Source organism: Vulpes vulpes, chromosome 2 (genome assembly GCF_048418805.1).
Source record: "Vulpes vulpes isolate BD-2025 chromosome 2, VulVul3, whole genome shotgun sequence".
In the NCBI taxonomy this organism is placed as follows: domain Eukaryota; kingdom Metazoa; phylum Chordata; class Mammalia; order Carnivora; family Canidae; genus Vulpes; species Vulpes vulpes.
Genome location: NC_132781.1, coordinates 128,167,520 through 128,183,346, shown reverse-complemented (window position 1 = coordinate 128,183,346; position 15,827 = coordinate 128,167,520). Strand labels below are relative to the sequence as shown.

At 38.1% G+C, this 15,827-nt stretch overlaps 1 protein-coding gene across 1 annotated transcript; it reads right to left on the bottom strand.

The window, feature by feature from the left end:
• Positions 1-1,711: 1,711 nt before the first annotated feature.
• Positions 1,712-8,632, bottom strand: SETD9 (SET domain containing 9). Its single transcript, XM_026018892.2, has 6 exons — positions 8,364-8,632; positions 6,610-6,977; positions 5,013-5,136; positions 4,649-4,764; positions 3,664-3,769; positions 1,712-2,154 (listed from the first exon to the last, which is right to left on the bottom strand). The coding sequence occupies exons 1-6, from the start codon at positions 8,459-8,461 to the stop codon at positions 2,067-2,069; spliced, it is 900 nt and encodes a 299-aa protein (XP_025874677.1). The 5' UTR covers positions 8,462-8,632; the 3' UTR covers positions 1,712-2,066.
• Positions 8,633-15,827: the final 7,195 nt, after the last annotated feature.

Here is a 15,827-nt window from a genome sequence, read left to right as displayed (position 1 = left end):
AGCATTTCAGAAGTATGTCAGAAATGAAATGTAAGTCTGAACAATCATTTTAGTAAGAAAGATCTATGATTGTTTTAAAATATCTATGTTATGTTAAAAAAATTCGGTCACCTCTCCAGTGCAGACCAAATCATGACACTAGGCAAGCTTTATACTCCCACCATGAGCATTTTATGAGCAGGGACCATGTTTTATTCTTTGACTCACTCAGGACCCTGTACATAGTAGTAGGTATTCACTAAAAACATGATGACCTAAATTACCCTTATACTAGTGGTGACTTTGCTCTTAACTTTAAAAGAAAAACTTTTTAAGACAAAAGTTAAAAGAACAGAATAAAGAAAAATCCGGGTTGAACAATTGACATTTTACCATACTTGTTATTTTCTTATATAACATGCCTTTTTTTTTTCCTGAACTAGTTTTAAATTTTTCAATATTGCAAGAGTTCACTCCTAAATACTTTAGCCCCCCCAAATATGTCCACAGGAGTTAGTATTTGTGTATTTTATGGTAGGTTCTGGGTAACAGGATCTTCTTGGTCAAGTTTGGTCAAGTAGATTGGCTTTTTTTTTTTTTTTTTGTAATAAGCTGAGTCTCCCTGTTTTCCCAGGATCTTGGTGACTCAAAAGCTGAGGCTGAGAAAAAGAGTCAGATGCTGTCACAAATATACATTTACTGTCCGTGCATGAAAAATCTGATACAAAGAAGGAAAGTGTAATGGGAATTTTCAGGGCTGGCAGTAGGGGATTGTAAATTTCAGTAGGATGGTGGGGCAAGGTGGCGGAGGGAGGGAATGAACCACGTGACTCTGGGGGAAGACCATGGCAGAGAAAACCAGTGCAGAAGCCCAAAGTGCAAGTGCGCCCAGCAGCTTCAAGGAGTGGCAAGGAGGGAGAAGTGCCTGGGGTAGAATGAGTAAGAGATGAGGGAAGAGATGGTGAGTGACTATATCATATATGTGAAGCACTTGGGCATTTCTTACACTATCTGAAGGGTAATCAGAGGATTTTGAGCAGAGGTGGGTCAAGATTTGAGTTCAAGAACCTCTCGGTGATCCATTCGTAGAGGTAGCAGGAGTGGAAACAGGGAGGGCAATTAGAAGGCTATTGAAATTGCAATAAATGAAGTGAGGAAAGCTGTTGTTCAGGTGGTTAGAATCTGGTTATACAGGTTCCATGTTAGGATTGGAGGGGTCCAATAAGTAAACCGTCCACTCCATCCAGATTTGTAACTGAGTTAGATGCAGGAGTCAGGTGGATGGAGATCAAAGTAAGTATTACGAATGAAACTCACTGTAGAAGGTGGTTTCAGAGCTGTGGCCAGCTCACTAATATTCCACCTGAACCAAACTCTCTCTGTCACTGGCTGGGCAGAAAGCCCACAGAGAAGGAACTAGAGCGGTTTGAACCATGGGGGCCTAGTTCTCCAGAGAGGATCTCAGAAAATCACTCCTCCTCCAATGGATGGAGAGTGAGGTCAGGAATTTCACTAATATCAGCGCTCCCCACTGAAATAAGAGAATGGGGAATACATGTCCCTTCCACACCACTTTTGCCTGTATTTCCATGCTAAAGAGAGAGTACCTCTCACTTTCAAACTTTGTATATGTGTGTGAATGTTCAAATAAGATTGAATTCCAATTCCCCCTTACCTAGCTAAAACAAATCTTTAAATCACACACACACACAATTCATGATAATACAACATATATTTTTGGCTTTAGTTTATTACATAAAAGTACAGTTAAAATGATGGCTTGGCTGAAATTTTATAAACCACCACAAAGATATACAAAATTAAAGAAAAATTGAAAATTTAAGTTCAGGCAGTAGGTTTTAATAAGCTACTGTGTAGGGGAAAGCCAATTAAAATTGAAATTGCATTACAAGTTTGAAGTTGTAATGAAGCAAATAGCTTTTATCACAAACACAATATCAATAACAAAAAATTCACATTCTAATTAGGCCTCAAAATATTTGTTCTATAGGTGGAACTAGGAGATAAAATTAACAAAAACATCTAGAGTTAACAGCTGAGTAGAAAACCTACTTTCTAATTCACAGTTAGCTGACAATTGTATAGTAATTTGAAAAAAGCTCTTCTCCTTGTTTGATGTCCCTGAGTGCTACAAGAATGACACATCGAAGTGGGCTGAAAACAAAAAGCAAAATATACAAAAGTTCTAAGTGTTAACAGATCCAAGTTCATATTTTTAATATAACCAATACAGATTTTACAGACATAATTTTATGCAAATTCCTTACCACTGTCTAAGTTAGTTGATTCCCATGAGGATTATCCCTGATGGGGTTATCTTCTTTCTTTCTTTAAAAATTAATCAGTTAACTAATTATGTTTTAAAGTACATTATGTCTATTCCATATCATTTAAAAAGACCACAAGTCAGTAAGTTTTTATAACTGACTAACTTCTGAACATGTTATTTTTATGTTCAGGCTCCCAAAACTGGTAACACAAAAAGCATTTTGAAATGACATTTATGATAGTTTAGCACTTTAAAATTAATTTGTATCTTGTATTCTGCAAAGCTGGAAACATTACTTAAAATCTACTGGAATTTTGGGTTTCCTGGGTGGCTCAACTGGTTAAACATCTTGATTTTGGCTCAGGTTTTATTCTCAGGCTTGTCAATTTGAGCCTCGTGTCAGGCTCTGTGCTGGTAATGACATTATATTCCAGAATATATGGCTAAAAACCCTAAACTGTTAGATATACAAATACACACAAATAGAAGTTATCAAGTTTTAAGCACAGAAAATAATGTTTTAAATCTCATTAATCTTACAATTTAATGGGGCCCATACAAAATAAAGTTTACAAACAACTGGCAGCTCAATGGCATTAACATTATATCTTCCTATAGCATTGTTAATGCTCTACATAATTATATTTAGAAATTGTTACTCGAATACTTTCAGTAGACTTTCCACTTAATGAATAGAAAATAAACATTACATTACAAATACGTATTTTCTGATTATTTATCTTTTTTTCATTGTTAAGTTTCCAAACCTATGAAATTGGCAAGAGAAATAATAGTGTAATTTGGCTTTTTCCTTCAACTGGGTGCTCTCAGGTGAGATGAAGAACATGATCCTTAAAATGATTAAAGTAAGAATGTATTTGAAGATTTTTTTAAGTAGAAAAACACAGAATCACGAAAAAAATTTTAAGGTTGATACCTTATTTTTTTAAGGTTGATACTTTTAAATGACCACATAAAGATGGCTAATAAGCAGAATGAATGGAGTTAATGGATAATTTTACATTTTAAATAAGCCTACATTAACACATTCAGGTATGATGAAAATCAAAATTTAAGTTACAAATTTTGACTAAAAAAATTACCTCCAGTTCTATATAGCTTTTTCTGGAAAAATGTGTTTTTTTTTTTTTTTTAATGTTTGTTTATTTGAGAGAGAGAGAGATATTAGGCCCTGGAGGAGGAGCAGAGAGCAAAGGAGAGAGACAAGCTTAGCAGCTTAGTGCAAAGCCCCAAGTAGGGCTTGATCCCAGGACCCCGAGATCATGACCTTAGCCAAAACCAAGAGTCAGACACTTTAATGGACTGAGCCACTCAGGTGCCCTGGAAAATGCTTTTTAAGTACAGCATAAGACAAGAGATAGAAAAAGACTGACCTTTGTTTGTCACAGCTGTAGGCAATGTTTGGAAGATACTGCTTCAGCTCTATAGGGAAAACTGCAGGCACATCAAATTCTTGATAGCAGACATTAGCTGCTCTGTCTAGGAACAAGTACATCATTTTTAGCAACAGCCATTTTACAAGGTCATGGAAAATAGTACTGAATTATGGCACTTGATGTGTGGTTTTCTCATAAGTACATGCTCAAATTAATAATCACTAATATGTTCCAGGCATTACCAGATTATATGTTTTATTATTTACTTCTTTAAAAATTTATTTTAGAGATAAGAGTGTACACATGTGTGAGTGCGGGGAGAGGCAGCAGGAGAGACTCTCAAGCAGATTGCCTACCTGGCTCAGGGCCCAGCTAGGGTCTCAACTTGGGGCTCGATATCACAACCCTGAGATCATGCCTGGAGTCGAAATCAAGGGTCAGATGCTCAACGGACTAAATCACCCAGGCGACCCTATTATTTACAGAGGCTCAGAAAGGTTAAAGATTAAGTAGAAGAGTCAGGTTTCAAGTTCACATCTCCCCAACACCAAAAGCTACGCTAAATGTAGCCAAATCAAACTTAGACTTTTGGGAAAGTCAAGCCCTATGGGAAGATAAGAGACTCAGACATGGAGCAGCAGAAAGGGGATACCAGTTTAACTTACAAGGCTCGACTGAAGTACTGACAAAATGATCTCTAAGTTAACTATTAAAACAATGCTAAAATAATGATCAAAAGAGCAGTTACCAACTGTCTACATTTGTTGCAAAACCAGAAGAAAAACAGTAACTTACTCAATGTATATCATTACTTCCCCAAATTCTCTACTACCTGCCCCCAGAATGTTATAGTTTACTTACAGGCTTTGAAAAGCTGAGATGTTAAATTTAACTGCCTGTGGCACTCAATTATAGGACAAAGGAAGAAAATTACCACTGCTGTATTTATATCCTGTCTCACAGACCCATGATGCCAACTTACCATTTGAACAATTGTTGACATACTGCCCTACAGCCAGTGGATTACAAATTTCTGATGTTAGCCAAGTACTATCACTCATTTTGAAGGGACCAAGTTGATCCCTCCCATTGCAAGATCTGAAACAGGTGAAAGCATTGGTTAGGGATTATTCTTTTATATCTTACAATAAAATCCCAAAGCGTAAAATTAGCCCTAGAACCGAACAAGTTCAATTTCTCTTTAAAAGGTTTTGTCTTGCCAATAGGACAACTGAGTTGCCAATGAGCAGCTGCTTGAACAGATTTTTATTTAAAGTAAAACAGCCAGTGGTCATAGTCATCTTGCTGTGGTCCTATATTAAGTTTGAACATGGGCACTAACTTACCTGTATACAACTTTTGATATTCCTTTGTCATTTCCATCAATGAGTACCCCATCCAGGCATCTAAAAATAAATGGGTTTCCAATGGATTGGAAAAAAATTGGCTCATACTTCTGATATACTGTACCTATTACACAATAAGATAAAGAGATAGCAACATGTAAAAATCATAAACATATGGACTTTTCTTTGAAACAAACATAACATGAAAGGAAACATAACATGATAAACATAACATGAAACATAACATGAAAGGAAGTGTTTTAATTTCTCTACCTTTTTCTAATATTTCGCCTCCAGCCTAGATTATCACATTCTCTTTGTCTACTTTCCTCCTTTGAAGAGCGCTTAATAGTAAATGGAGCAGAGGACCAACTTGCTCACCCAGCCAAATAAAATGTGACTAGTTTAATTAAAATGTGAACACCACATCTGAGGTCCAGTTTTACAAAGTTGTGGGGGTGTTTTGTTTTGGCTTTTTAAAGTAGACTGTGATTTGACATCTATTAAAAAGTCTTTTAAGAAATGTATTTTGTTACTAACCGATTAAATAATGTACACAAAACAGGAACAAATGAGCCTGTCATTCAGGTTATTTTTCTTTTCACTGGCAATGGAGGAAAGGAGAAAATAAATATTTACTGGGCTTGTCCTATGTACCAGGCATGCTAATCTATTAAATTTGTTTTATTTATTTATTTATTTATTTATTTATTTATTTATTTATTTATTTTAAGATTTTATTTATTTATTCATGAGAGACACACAGAGAGAGAGAGAGAGAGACAGAGAGAGAGACAGAGAGACAGAGACACAGGCAGAGGGAGAAGCAGGCTCCATGCAAGGAGCCGGATGTGGGACTGGATCCTGGATCTCCAGGATCACACCCCAGGCTGCAGGCGGCGCTAAACCGCCGCGCCACCGGGCTGCCCAAATTTGTTTTAGTATTCATTTGTTGCCAGCTTGTTCCATTTAGTCTTTGTAAAGTTAGGTTAGTTGTGTAGGAGGAAACCAACTTTCTTGTTTAGGGATGTAAAATTAGAAAATAGTAGAATGACCTTTTGAAAATATTGGTCTGACTCAAACATTCACACATATTAAGTGCTACACCAAATAATACCATCTTTCTCTATTGAGCATCCTAGACAATGGTCTTTTTGCCAAGAGGCTGCTTTACTTCCCAAGTGTAGAAATGACAGGAAGGTCTTTATTCACCGATTTATGGGTTTAAATTCCACCTTTCCTGTTTTTAACCCATACTATTTTTACCTTTAGTTATCAATTATGTAAGCCAACTGACTTATTCTACAGTGCTTTCTAAGTAATTCATTTTATCAAAGTAGGCCATACTATATTCCATATTTAAACACTGACTAGAAAAATTTCTGTAAATAGTGCATTTATTCCAACAAATATTCAAGGATGCTTTCTAACACATAAAATAATTTATGGTTAATTTCCAAATCAAGATTTAAAAATTGTGGAAGTCTGAGTTTCCAATTCAACTGCTTATGCGAAGGATTACAGGGCTATGTATTTATTTGAACTTATATTAATCAACAAACAGGAACTCTTGGCAAAGCACTAATTGTGCAATTACCAGGATACATAGATACAACCGCGCCTTTTGGTACCAATCCTCTGGTAACGAAGACACCTTTTCCAGCAGAAATCAATGAGCTAGTTGCTCGGGCAACACTGAAACCCAATGTCTTATAAAGAATCTCTTCTGGCTTAAAGTTATTTTGCTGTTGATGTCTGTATTCAAGCAGTTTCACCCTTGGATGTTGAACTGACAGTAGGTCGTGATAGTTTGATTTAACAGTTTCTGGAAGCATAGTCAAGATATCTGATTGCTTATTGAGATCATTTATGAATAGAGCCTGGAAAACTTTCAGTAATGTTCCTAGGACATCTTCATCTGAGATAACTTTGTCTTTGGATTCCTCTGGAACATATCGGAGGGTCCTGAAAACGGGAAAAGTTTCCGTTCACTACCCTTAAACTGATAAAAGCCCGGCTTTATGCCTTCATGCCTTGAGTAACTGGCCTTAATGACGATTGTTCTGTGTCTGAAGAGGATAAAACTAAGATGTTCAGAAAAAGTTGTTTGGGGGTAGTAGCTCTAGTTACCTAACTCCAGACAATACCTACCCAAGTTAACAGCAGTCAGTATCTGTGAAGGCTCTAACTGTACCAAATGCTGTTGGGTCCTTATATGATCTCTTCTTTGCAGACAGGGAAACAGGCTTGGAGATGTTGGGGAGCTTGCCCAACATCCTAAAGCTGCTAAGTGGAACAGCCAGAAGCCCATACAGAGCTAGATAGTTCTTTTTCCCACTATACAGCCGTTACGTGAACATCACATAAGAATCCTCCTATTGCAATGGCTCTTTTTATAGGCGTGTAATTTCAAACACAAATTTAACACGATACACTTTGTCACGTTCTCCCCGGGGGGTACGTACTTCTTCAGCGGCTGCATCACTTAAATTTGCATGATGGTATTATTTTTACTTCTTAACAAAAGGAAAACAATTCCCGCTTCACAATGCTATGGTAAGGATGGCCCTGAACTCACGTTTCCGCCGAATGAAACTTTGGAAAAGCTCTTTGGTTATGAACTGGCCTTCGTGGAGCTGGCGTGCCACTGAGCGAGCGCTCAGCCAACTTCTCGCAGGTCACGCAGGTCGCTAGCACGCCGCTGCCGAGGGCCGCCGCTCGCTACGTCCCTGACCTCAACCCAACACTCCGACGTGCTTTTAGTGGCATTTTGCTCGTTTCTATGCATCAGTCCGAGCTGTTGCCCTCACCTGATGAACTACGGAGCTGCGAAAATAAACCTCGGGTTGGCTTTTCTAAGGGATTTCAAGCGCCTAACTGTGCCTTGGCGGAGACAAGACCACGCACCCTCACGCTATAAGAGCTTTGTTCTTTTTGACAAGTTTCTATTTTTTGCCGGGACAGAGCCCCGGATCAGCTGAGACCGAAAAAGGACTGAACGCGCCTCCGCCCGCGGGCAACGCCCGCCTCGCAGACCGGGCGGCGCGGGGTACCCTGGGAGATTGGGGCACAGCCCCGCCCCCTCCGGCTCCCCGCCCCCTTCTGTATCCCAGCTGTCCTCCGACGGCGCCAGCCTCGGCCCCGCCCCTTCGGGCCCCGCCCCTTCAGGCCCCGCCCCCTTCGGGCCCCAGAGGCCGCCCGAAGCTCCACCCCCTGAGACTCCGTCCGCTTGAAGCTCCGCCCGCCGGAGGCCCCGCCCCCTCGGGGCCCCCTCGCCTCCCGTCCCGCCGCCGGGTCGCAGTCGTGGGGCCGAAACATGGCGCCGCTGGCCTGCCGGTCTCGCCCTCTCACCTGGGGTTGTGGTTTAGGTTCAGCGCGATCCAGGGAACGAAGCGGTACTTGTAACGGCGCCATCGCTGCCACAGGCCCCGCAGCAGGCGGCCGGGCATGGCGGTCCCGCGGCGCAGTGACGAGGCCGGCGCGGGGAGGAGGGCCGCGGTCTCGGGCCCGCCCCGGCCCGGGGAGGAGCGGAGGCCACGCCGTCCCGCCCCTCCTGGCCTCCGCCTGGAGCGCGCTGCTCCGGGGCGGCGGGGCTCGCTCTCCGGGTGCTGCTGCGGCGGGCTCCGGGCCGACCCCTGTTGCTGCGCGGGCCGAATGGGCGGAGTCGGAGGTGGAGGCGTCCGCCTTTGCTTTGTCGGTTCGCTCGTGGACTTACACGCACACCCACTTAGGACAGACGCTCGGCTCCGGCGGACGCCGGCTACAAGAACCTCCAACTACCTGCAAATCAGTAAGTGTTCATTAACATGTGTCGGTGCCCTCTCGTCAGGCCGCCAAATGCTCTCCTAGACTTTGCCTGAGAGAGTGAAGGTGAAATCCTAAACAGAAGTCTAAAAATGAACAGGTGAGACCTAGTGAAAATCCAGGTAAAGGCAGGTAGCTTTAGGACCAATTTGTTCAATTCCAAAAGAGGAATGCAAGGAAGGAAAGAATATCTGCCAGAGTCTCTGTTTCACTCCAATATAATAGTATAAGGATGTCGGCAGACTCTGGAGGCTCTGCGGTCAGGTGCTTGTGTTTGGTAAATTGGCATCACCCAGATTTACCTGATTTGCTAAATGGAGTCCATTCAGTTCCAGGATGCATTGATAAACAGCATTCAAAGAAAGTGATTTTATGGTCTCTACACTTAAAAGGAACCGAAAAGAACTAGTAGAATACTTAGCTGTGGTAATATACTTTTTTTTAAAGCAGTTTTTGTATATATTTCCAGTGTTTTAAAAGTTTTTATCATGTAGTGTAATCATCTGTGTTGTCCATCCAGTACCATTTTGTGTAGACCTGATTATTATCAATAATTATTATCAATTATTCATTGATTGATACATAATGACTTACGACATTATATTAGCTTTACATGTCCAACTAATGATTCTATATTTGTATATATTGCAAAATGATCACAATAGATCTAACATTGGTCACCATACATGGTTACATTTTTTTTCTTGGACTATTTTTTTTTTTTCTTTTCAATTCATGAGAGACACACAGAGAGAGGCAGAGACACAGGCAGAGGGAGAGAAGCAGGCTCCCTATGTGGAGCCTGATGCCGGACTTGATCCCAGGACCCCAGGATCACGCCCTGAGCTGAAGGCAGATGCTCAACCACTGAGCCACCCAGGCGTCCCTTTTTCTTGGACTTTTAAGATCTCTCTTAGCAACTTTCAAATATACGGTAGAGTATTGTCACCTACAATCACCACACTGTACATTACATCTCCAGATCTTATTTTCTTTTTTTTCTTATTTTCTAACCATCCTCTACCCTCCAGCCCCTGGCAACCTCTGGCAGCTGTCGATCTATTCTCTATGAGCTTGTTTTATATTGTTTTGTTTTTTAGATTACACATATAGACGAAATTATACAGTATTTGTCTTTCTCTGTCTTATTTCACTTAGCATGCTATCCTCAGGCTTTATCTCTATTGTCCCAGATGGCAAGATTTTCTTTTTAATGGCTGAGTAATATTCCATTGTATGTGTCTATATACATATACACACTTTGGTTTCTTTATCCATTCATCCATTGATGGACACTTCCATGGTTTCCATGTCATTGGTGTTGTAAATATTGCTGCAGTGGACATAGGGGTGCATATATCTTTTCTAGTAAGTGTTTTCATTTTCTTTGGAAAAATACCCAGCTGTAGAATTGCTGAATCATATGATAGTTCTCTTTTTTTAATGTTTTAAGGAACCTCCATACTGTTTTTCCTAATAGCTGCACTAACTTACAGTCTCACCAGCAGTGCATGAGAACTTTCCACTTGTTATTTCTTGTCTTTTTCAGAATACCCATTCTAACAAGTGTGAGGTGTTATTTCCTTGTGGTTTTGATTTTAATTTCCCCGAAGATTAGTGATGTTGAGTATCTTTTCATTTGTCTGTTGGCCATATTGTATATCTTCTTTGCAAAAAAATGTCTACTCAAGTTTTTTTTTTTTTTTTTAAGATTTTATTTTTATTTATTCATGAGAGACAGAGAGAGAGAGAGAGAGAGAGGCGAGACACAGGCAGAGGGAGAAGCTCCTCCATGCAGGGAGCCTGATGCAGGACTTGATCCCGGGACTCCAGGATCAGGCCCTGGGCCCAAGGCAGCGCTAAACCACTGAGCCACCCGGGCTGCCCTCTACTCAAGTCTTCTGCCAATTTTTAAAAATTGGGTTGTGGTCTTTGTTTTTTTTTTTTTTTTCTTTCTGTTGTAGGATTTCTCTATATTTTTTGGATACTAACCCCTTATTAGATATATGATTTGCACATATTTTATTCCATTCCATAGGTTGCCTTTTCATTTTGTTGATGGTTTCCTTTGCTGTGCAGAAGCTTTTTACTTTGACGTAGTCCCATTTGTTTATTTTTACTTTTGCTGCCTTTGCTTTTGGTGTTAGATTAACAAAACAGTTATTGTCAAGACTGATGTGCAGGAGCTTACCACCTGTATTTTCCTTATTACCTAGGAGTTTTATGATTTCAGGCCTTCAATTTAAGTCTTTAATCCATTTTGAGTTTGTTCTCATGTATAGTATAAGGTAGTAGGCCAATTTCATTCTTTTGCACAAGGCTGCCCACTTTTTCCACCACCATTTGTCGAAAGGGCTATCTTTTCCCCATTGTATATTCTTGGCTCCTTTGTCATAAGTTAATTCACCATGTAAGTGTGGGTTTATTTCTGGACTCTGTTTTCTCTTCCCTTTATCATCTATGTTTATACTGACACTATACTATTTGGTTACTGTAGCTTTGTAATATACTCTGAAATCAAGGAGCAGGCCTCCAGATTTGCTCATCTTTGTGAAGATTGCTTTGGCTGTTCGGGATCTTTTGTGGTTCTGTACGCATTTTAGGATTACTTATTTTATTTTTGTGAAAAATGCCATCAGACTTTTGAAAGGAATTGCATTGAATCTGTGGATTGCTTTGAGTACTAAGGGCATTTTAACAGTATTAGTTCTTCCAGTCCCTGAACAGGGAATATCTTTTCCTATACTTGCTGCTGCTTCCATTTTCTTTTGTTAATGTCTTAGAGTTTTCAGGGTATAGATCTTTCACCTCCTGGGTTAATTTTATTTCAACTTCTTCTTTTTTTTTTTTCTTTTTCTTCTTTTAAAGAGAGAAGGAGAGTAGAGGCAGAAGGAGAGAGAAAATCTTTTTTGGGGTGTGGGAGGAAGAGATAGAATTTTAAGCAGGCTCCACAATCAGCATGGAGCCCCATGTGCCACCCCATCTCATGATCAGAGATTATGACTTGAGCCAAAATCAGGAGTCAGACATTTAACCAACTGACGTATCCAGATGTCCTTCTATTTTATTCTTTTTGATACAGTTGTAAAGGAGATTGTTTTCTTAATTTTTCTTTCTGATAGTTCATTTTTAGGATGTAGAAACAACAGATTTTTATATACTGATTTTGTACCCTGTAACATTACCGAGTTTATTAGAATAGTTTTTCGATAAAGTCTTTAAGGTTTTCTTGATGTATTATCTGTATATAATATGTAATGTGCAAATAGTGACAGTTTTACTTCTTTTCCAGTTTGGATGTCTTTGTTTCTTTTCTAATTGTTCTGGCTAGGACCTCCAGTATTATGTTGAACTTAAATTTATGCTATTAAAATTACTTTTTAATTACCTAAGTTATTCATAAAAACAACATTCTTCTAATAACAAATAGAAACATGGTAAATAAGGCTAAAATCTCATTTAATCACTCCCTTTGACCTGTGCTTACACCAATTCTGGTCCTCACCTGGTTTCCTCAGAAGTTATCAGACTGATGGGTTTTCTGCAAGTCTTATTTCTATGTATTTATATACCTGTGCATATTCCTACAGAAAATCATAGAAATATGTGTGAGTGTTTTTAAACTACTATCAATATCTGCAACTTCTTTTGTTTATTCAGAAATATATTTTGGTGTCTCCCCATACTAGTTTGTATAATTCTGCTTTATTATTCTGTTTATTTCTAAAGTTTTACCATCAAGTTTAATATTTACTATAATTTTCTGGTAGGAATAGTTTGAGTTTAAAAAGTTCTCTTTAGTTTTGATTTGTCAGGAATTTTTGTCTTAATATTCAATGTTGAATATCACATGGCTTTCTTTGCTGTTTAATGAGATGATAACATAATTTCTCTATGTTCTTCTGTTAATGTAGTGAATTACAATGACACATTGTCAAATGTTGTGCCATCCTGGAAGTCTGGAGCTAACTCAGTTATGAGTAACACTTTGGTCATACTCTTTAGGTTTTTATTTGCTTTTGTTGTCTCATATTTATTTTAAAGTGTATTTTAAATTTTTCAGCCTCATGGTTTATTTGTAGTTTTGTTTTCAGGTTTTGGTGTTAGGCTTGTTTACACTGACCTCTTAAATGTATTGAGAAGTGTTCTCTTCTTTACTTTCTAAAAAAAGCCAAAAATTTGTATATGAGTGCTTTTATTCTTTCCTTGATTGTTGATAGAATTCATCAGTGTAACCGTTGAACCTGTAGTTTTCTTTGATAATGAATTCATTTTTTTACGATTGGAGTACAGTTGTTATACAATATTATTTTCAGGTGTACATTGTGATTCAACATTTATATGCATTAGGAAGGGATCACCAGGGACGGGATGCCTGGGTGGCTCAGCAGTTAAGCGTCTGCCTTCAGCTCAGGGCGTGATCCTGGGGCCCGGGGATCGAGTCCTGCATTGGGCTCCCTGCATGGAGCCTGCTTCTTCCTCCGTGTCTCTACCTCTCTCTCTGTGTCTCTAATGAATAAATAAATAAATAATATAAAATATATATATACACACACATATATAAAAAAAAAGGAAGTGATCACTATAAATGTAGCTACCATCTGTCACCATACAAAGTTGTAACTTTATTATTACTTATATTCCCTATGGTGTACGTTGCTTTCTTATTTATCTTATATCTTATCTGTCTTTATCCTTATGTGAGGATCAAGCCTCACATCCTTTTAGGTACAAACTTCTCCTTTCCCTATTTTTGCCTGTCTTCCCTGTGGCACCACAGGATTACTGTCTGTATCTATGAGTCTGTTTCTGTTTTTGTTGTTTTGTTTTGTTTTTAGGCTCCCTGTTATAAGTGAAATCATGTGATAGATGATTTTCTCTGTCTACTTATTTCACTTAGCAAGATGGCAAGATTTCATTTTTTAAATAGCTGAGTAGTATTCCATTGTATATTTGTATACCATATATTCTTTATCCATTCATCTTTTGATGGACAGTTGTTTCCATATCTTGGCTGTTGTATGTAATGTTGTAGTGAACATGAGGATGCATATATCTTTCTAGTGTTTTTGTTTTCTTCCAGTAAATACCTGGCTGTGGAATTGCTGGATTATATAGGTATTTCTATTTTTAATTTTTTTGGGAACCTCCAGACTATCTATCGCAACTGCAGCATTTTCCATCCCCACCAACAGTACCCAAGTGTTCCTTTTTTCTCTATCTTTGCTAACACTTATTTCTTGTCTTTGAGACTCAACATTCTGACTGGTGTGAGGTGATATCTCATTGTAGTATTGCTTTGCATTTCACTGAAGATTAGTGATGTTGACCATCTTTTCATGTGTCTGTTAACCATCTATATATCTTTGGAGAAATGACTATTTAGGTTTGCTACCCATTTTTAATTGGATTGTTTTTTTTTATATTGAGTTGTATGAGTTATTTATATATTTTGGATATTAATCCCTTATCTGTCTTATCAGTTGCAGATATCTTTTCCCATTCAGGTGGGTGCCTTTCATTTTGTTGATGGTTTCCTTTACCATGGAAAAGTTTTTTAGTTTGATGTAGTCCGATGTCTTTATTTTTGTTCTTGGTGCCCTTGTTTGAGGATATAGAGCCAAAAAAATATTTCTGAGACTGATGTCCACAAGTTTACTGCCTATGTTTTCTTCTAGTTTTATGGTTTCTGGTCTTACATTTAAGTCTTCAACACATTTTGACTTGGTTTTGTATATGGTGTAAGAAAGTGACCCAGTTTCATTGTTTTACATGTAGCATAATAGTCCAGTTTTCCCAGGACCATTTATTGAAGAGATTGGTTCTTCCTTATAGTATATTCTAACCTTCTTTGTTGCCAATTAATTGACTGCAAAGTGTAGTGTTTTTCTGGACTCTTTCTCCTGATCTGTGTGTCTGGTTTTGTACCAGTACCACACTTTTTGATTATTATAGCTTTATAGTATAGTTTGAGATCAGGGAGTGTGATGCCTCTAGCTTTGTTGTATTTTCTCAAGATTGCTTTGGCTATTTGGCATTTTTTGTTGTTTCAGAAAATTTTTCGATTAATTAACTTAGTTCTGTGAAAAATATTGGTGTTTTCATAGAGATTGCACTGAATCTGTAGCCTCTCTTTCTGTCAAATAAATAAAATCTTAAAACAACAACTCATTATTCCAATCCAAGAGCATGGAGCTTCTTTTCATTAATTGTATTGTCTTCAATTTTTTATTCACTGTTTTATAGTGTTCAGTGTGTGGGTTTCACCTCCTTGGATAAATTTATTCCTAGGTATTCTTTCTGATGAAATTGCAAATGGGATTGTTTTCTTAGTTTTTCTGTCTGCTACTTTATTATTGTTCTATACAGCAACAGATTTATGTGTATTATTTTTTTTATCCTGCAACTTTAGGTTCATTTATTCTAATAGTTTTCTGGTGGTATTATTATGTTTTATATATGTAGAATCACATTTCTGCAAATGGTGACATTTTTACTTCTTGTTTTCCAATTTGGTTGCTGTTTATTTCTTTTTCTTGTCTGATTGGTGTCATTAGGACTTTCAATACTTTGTTTAATAAAAGTGTCCAGAGTGAGTATATATATATATTTTTTTTCGGAGTGGGTATCCTTGTCTTATTCCTGATCTTAGATGAGAAGCTTTCAGCTTTTCACCATTGAGTATGACATTATTTTTGTGTTGTTGGTATATGGCCCTTTTTATGTTGAGGTATGTTCCCTCTTAGCCACTTTGTTGAGAATTTTTACCATAAAAATTCATAACATAACATAATGGATGTTGATTCTTATCACATGCTTTTTTGTGTCTATTGAGATGATCATGTAATTTTTATCCTTCTTTTTGTTAATGTGGTGTATTACATTGAAGATTTGCAAATATTGTGTACCTGGAAAACAGTCTAGGTGATCATGCTGCATGTTTATTGTATTAGTGAATACAGTTTGCTTATATTTTGTTGAGGATTTTTGCATCACGTTCATCAGGGATAT

Bases quoted from the DNA above. Each gene is read 5' to 3' on its own strand.
- SETD9 (XM_026018892.2), bottom strand. From the start codon at position 8,461: ATGCCCGGCCGCCTGCTGCGGGGCCTGTGGCAGCGATGGCGCCGTTAC. The intron at 4,765-5,012 runs GTAAGTTAGTGC...CACCTGTTTCAG, and splicing joins ATATCAAAAGTTGTATACAG to ATCTTGCAATGGGAGGGATC. The intron at 3,770-4,648 runs GTAAGTTGGCAT...ACTTGTTCCTAG, and splicing joins TGTCAACAATTGTTCAAATG to ACAGAGCAGCTAATGTCTGC.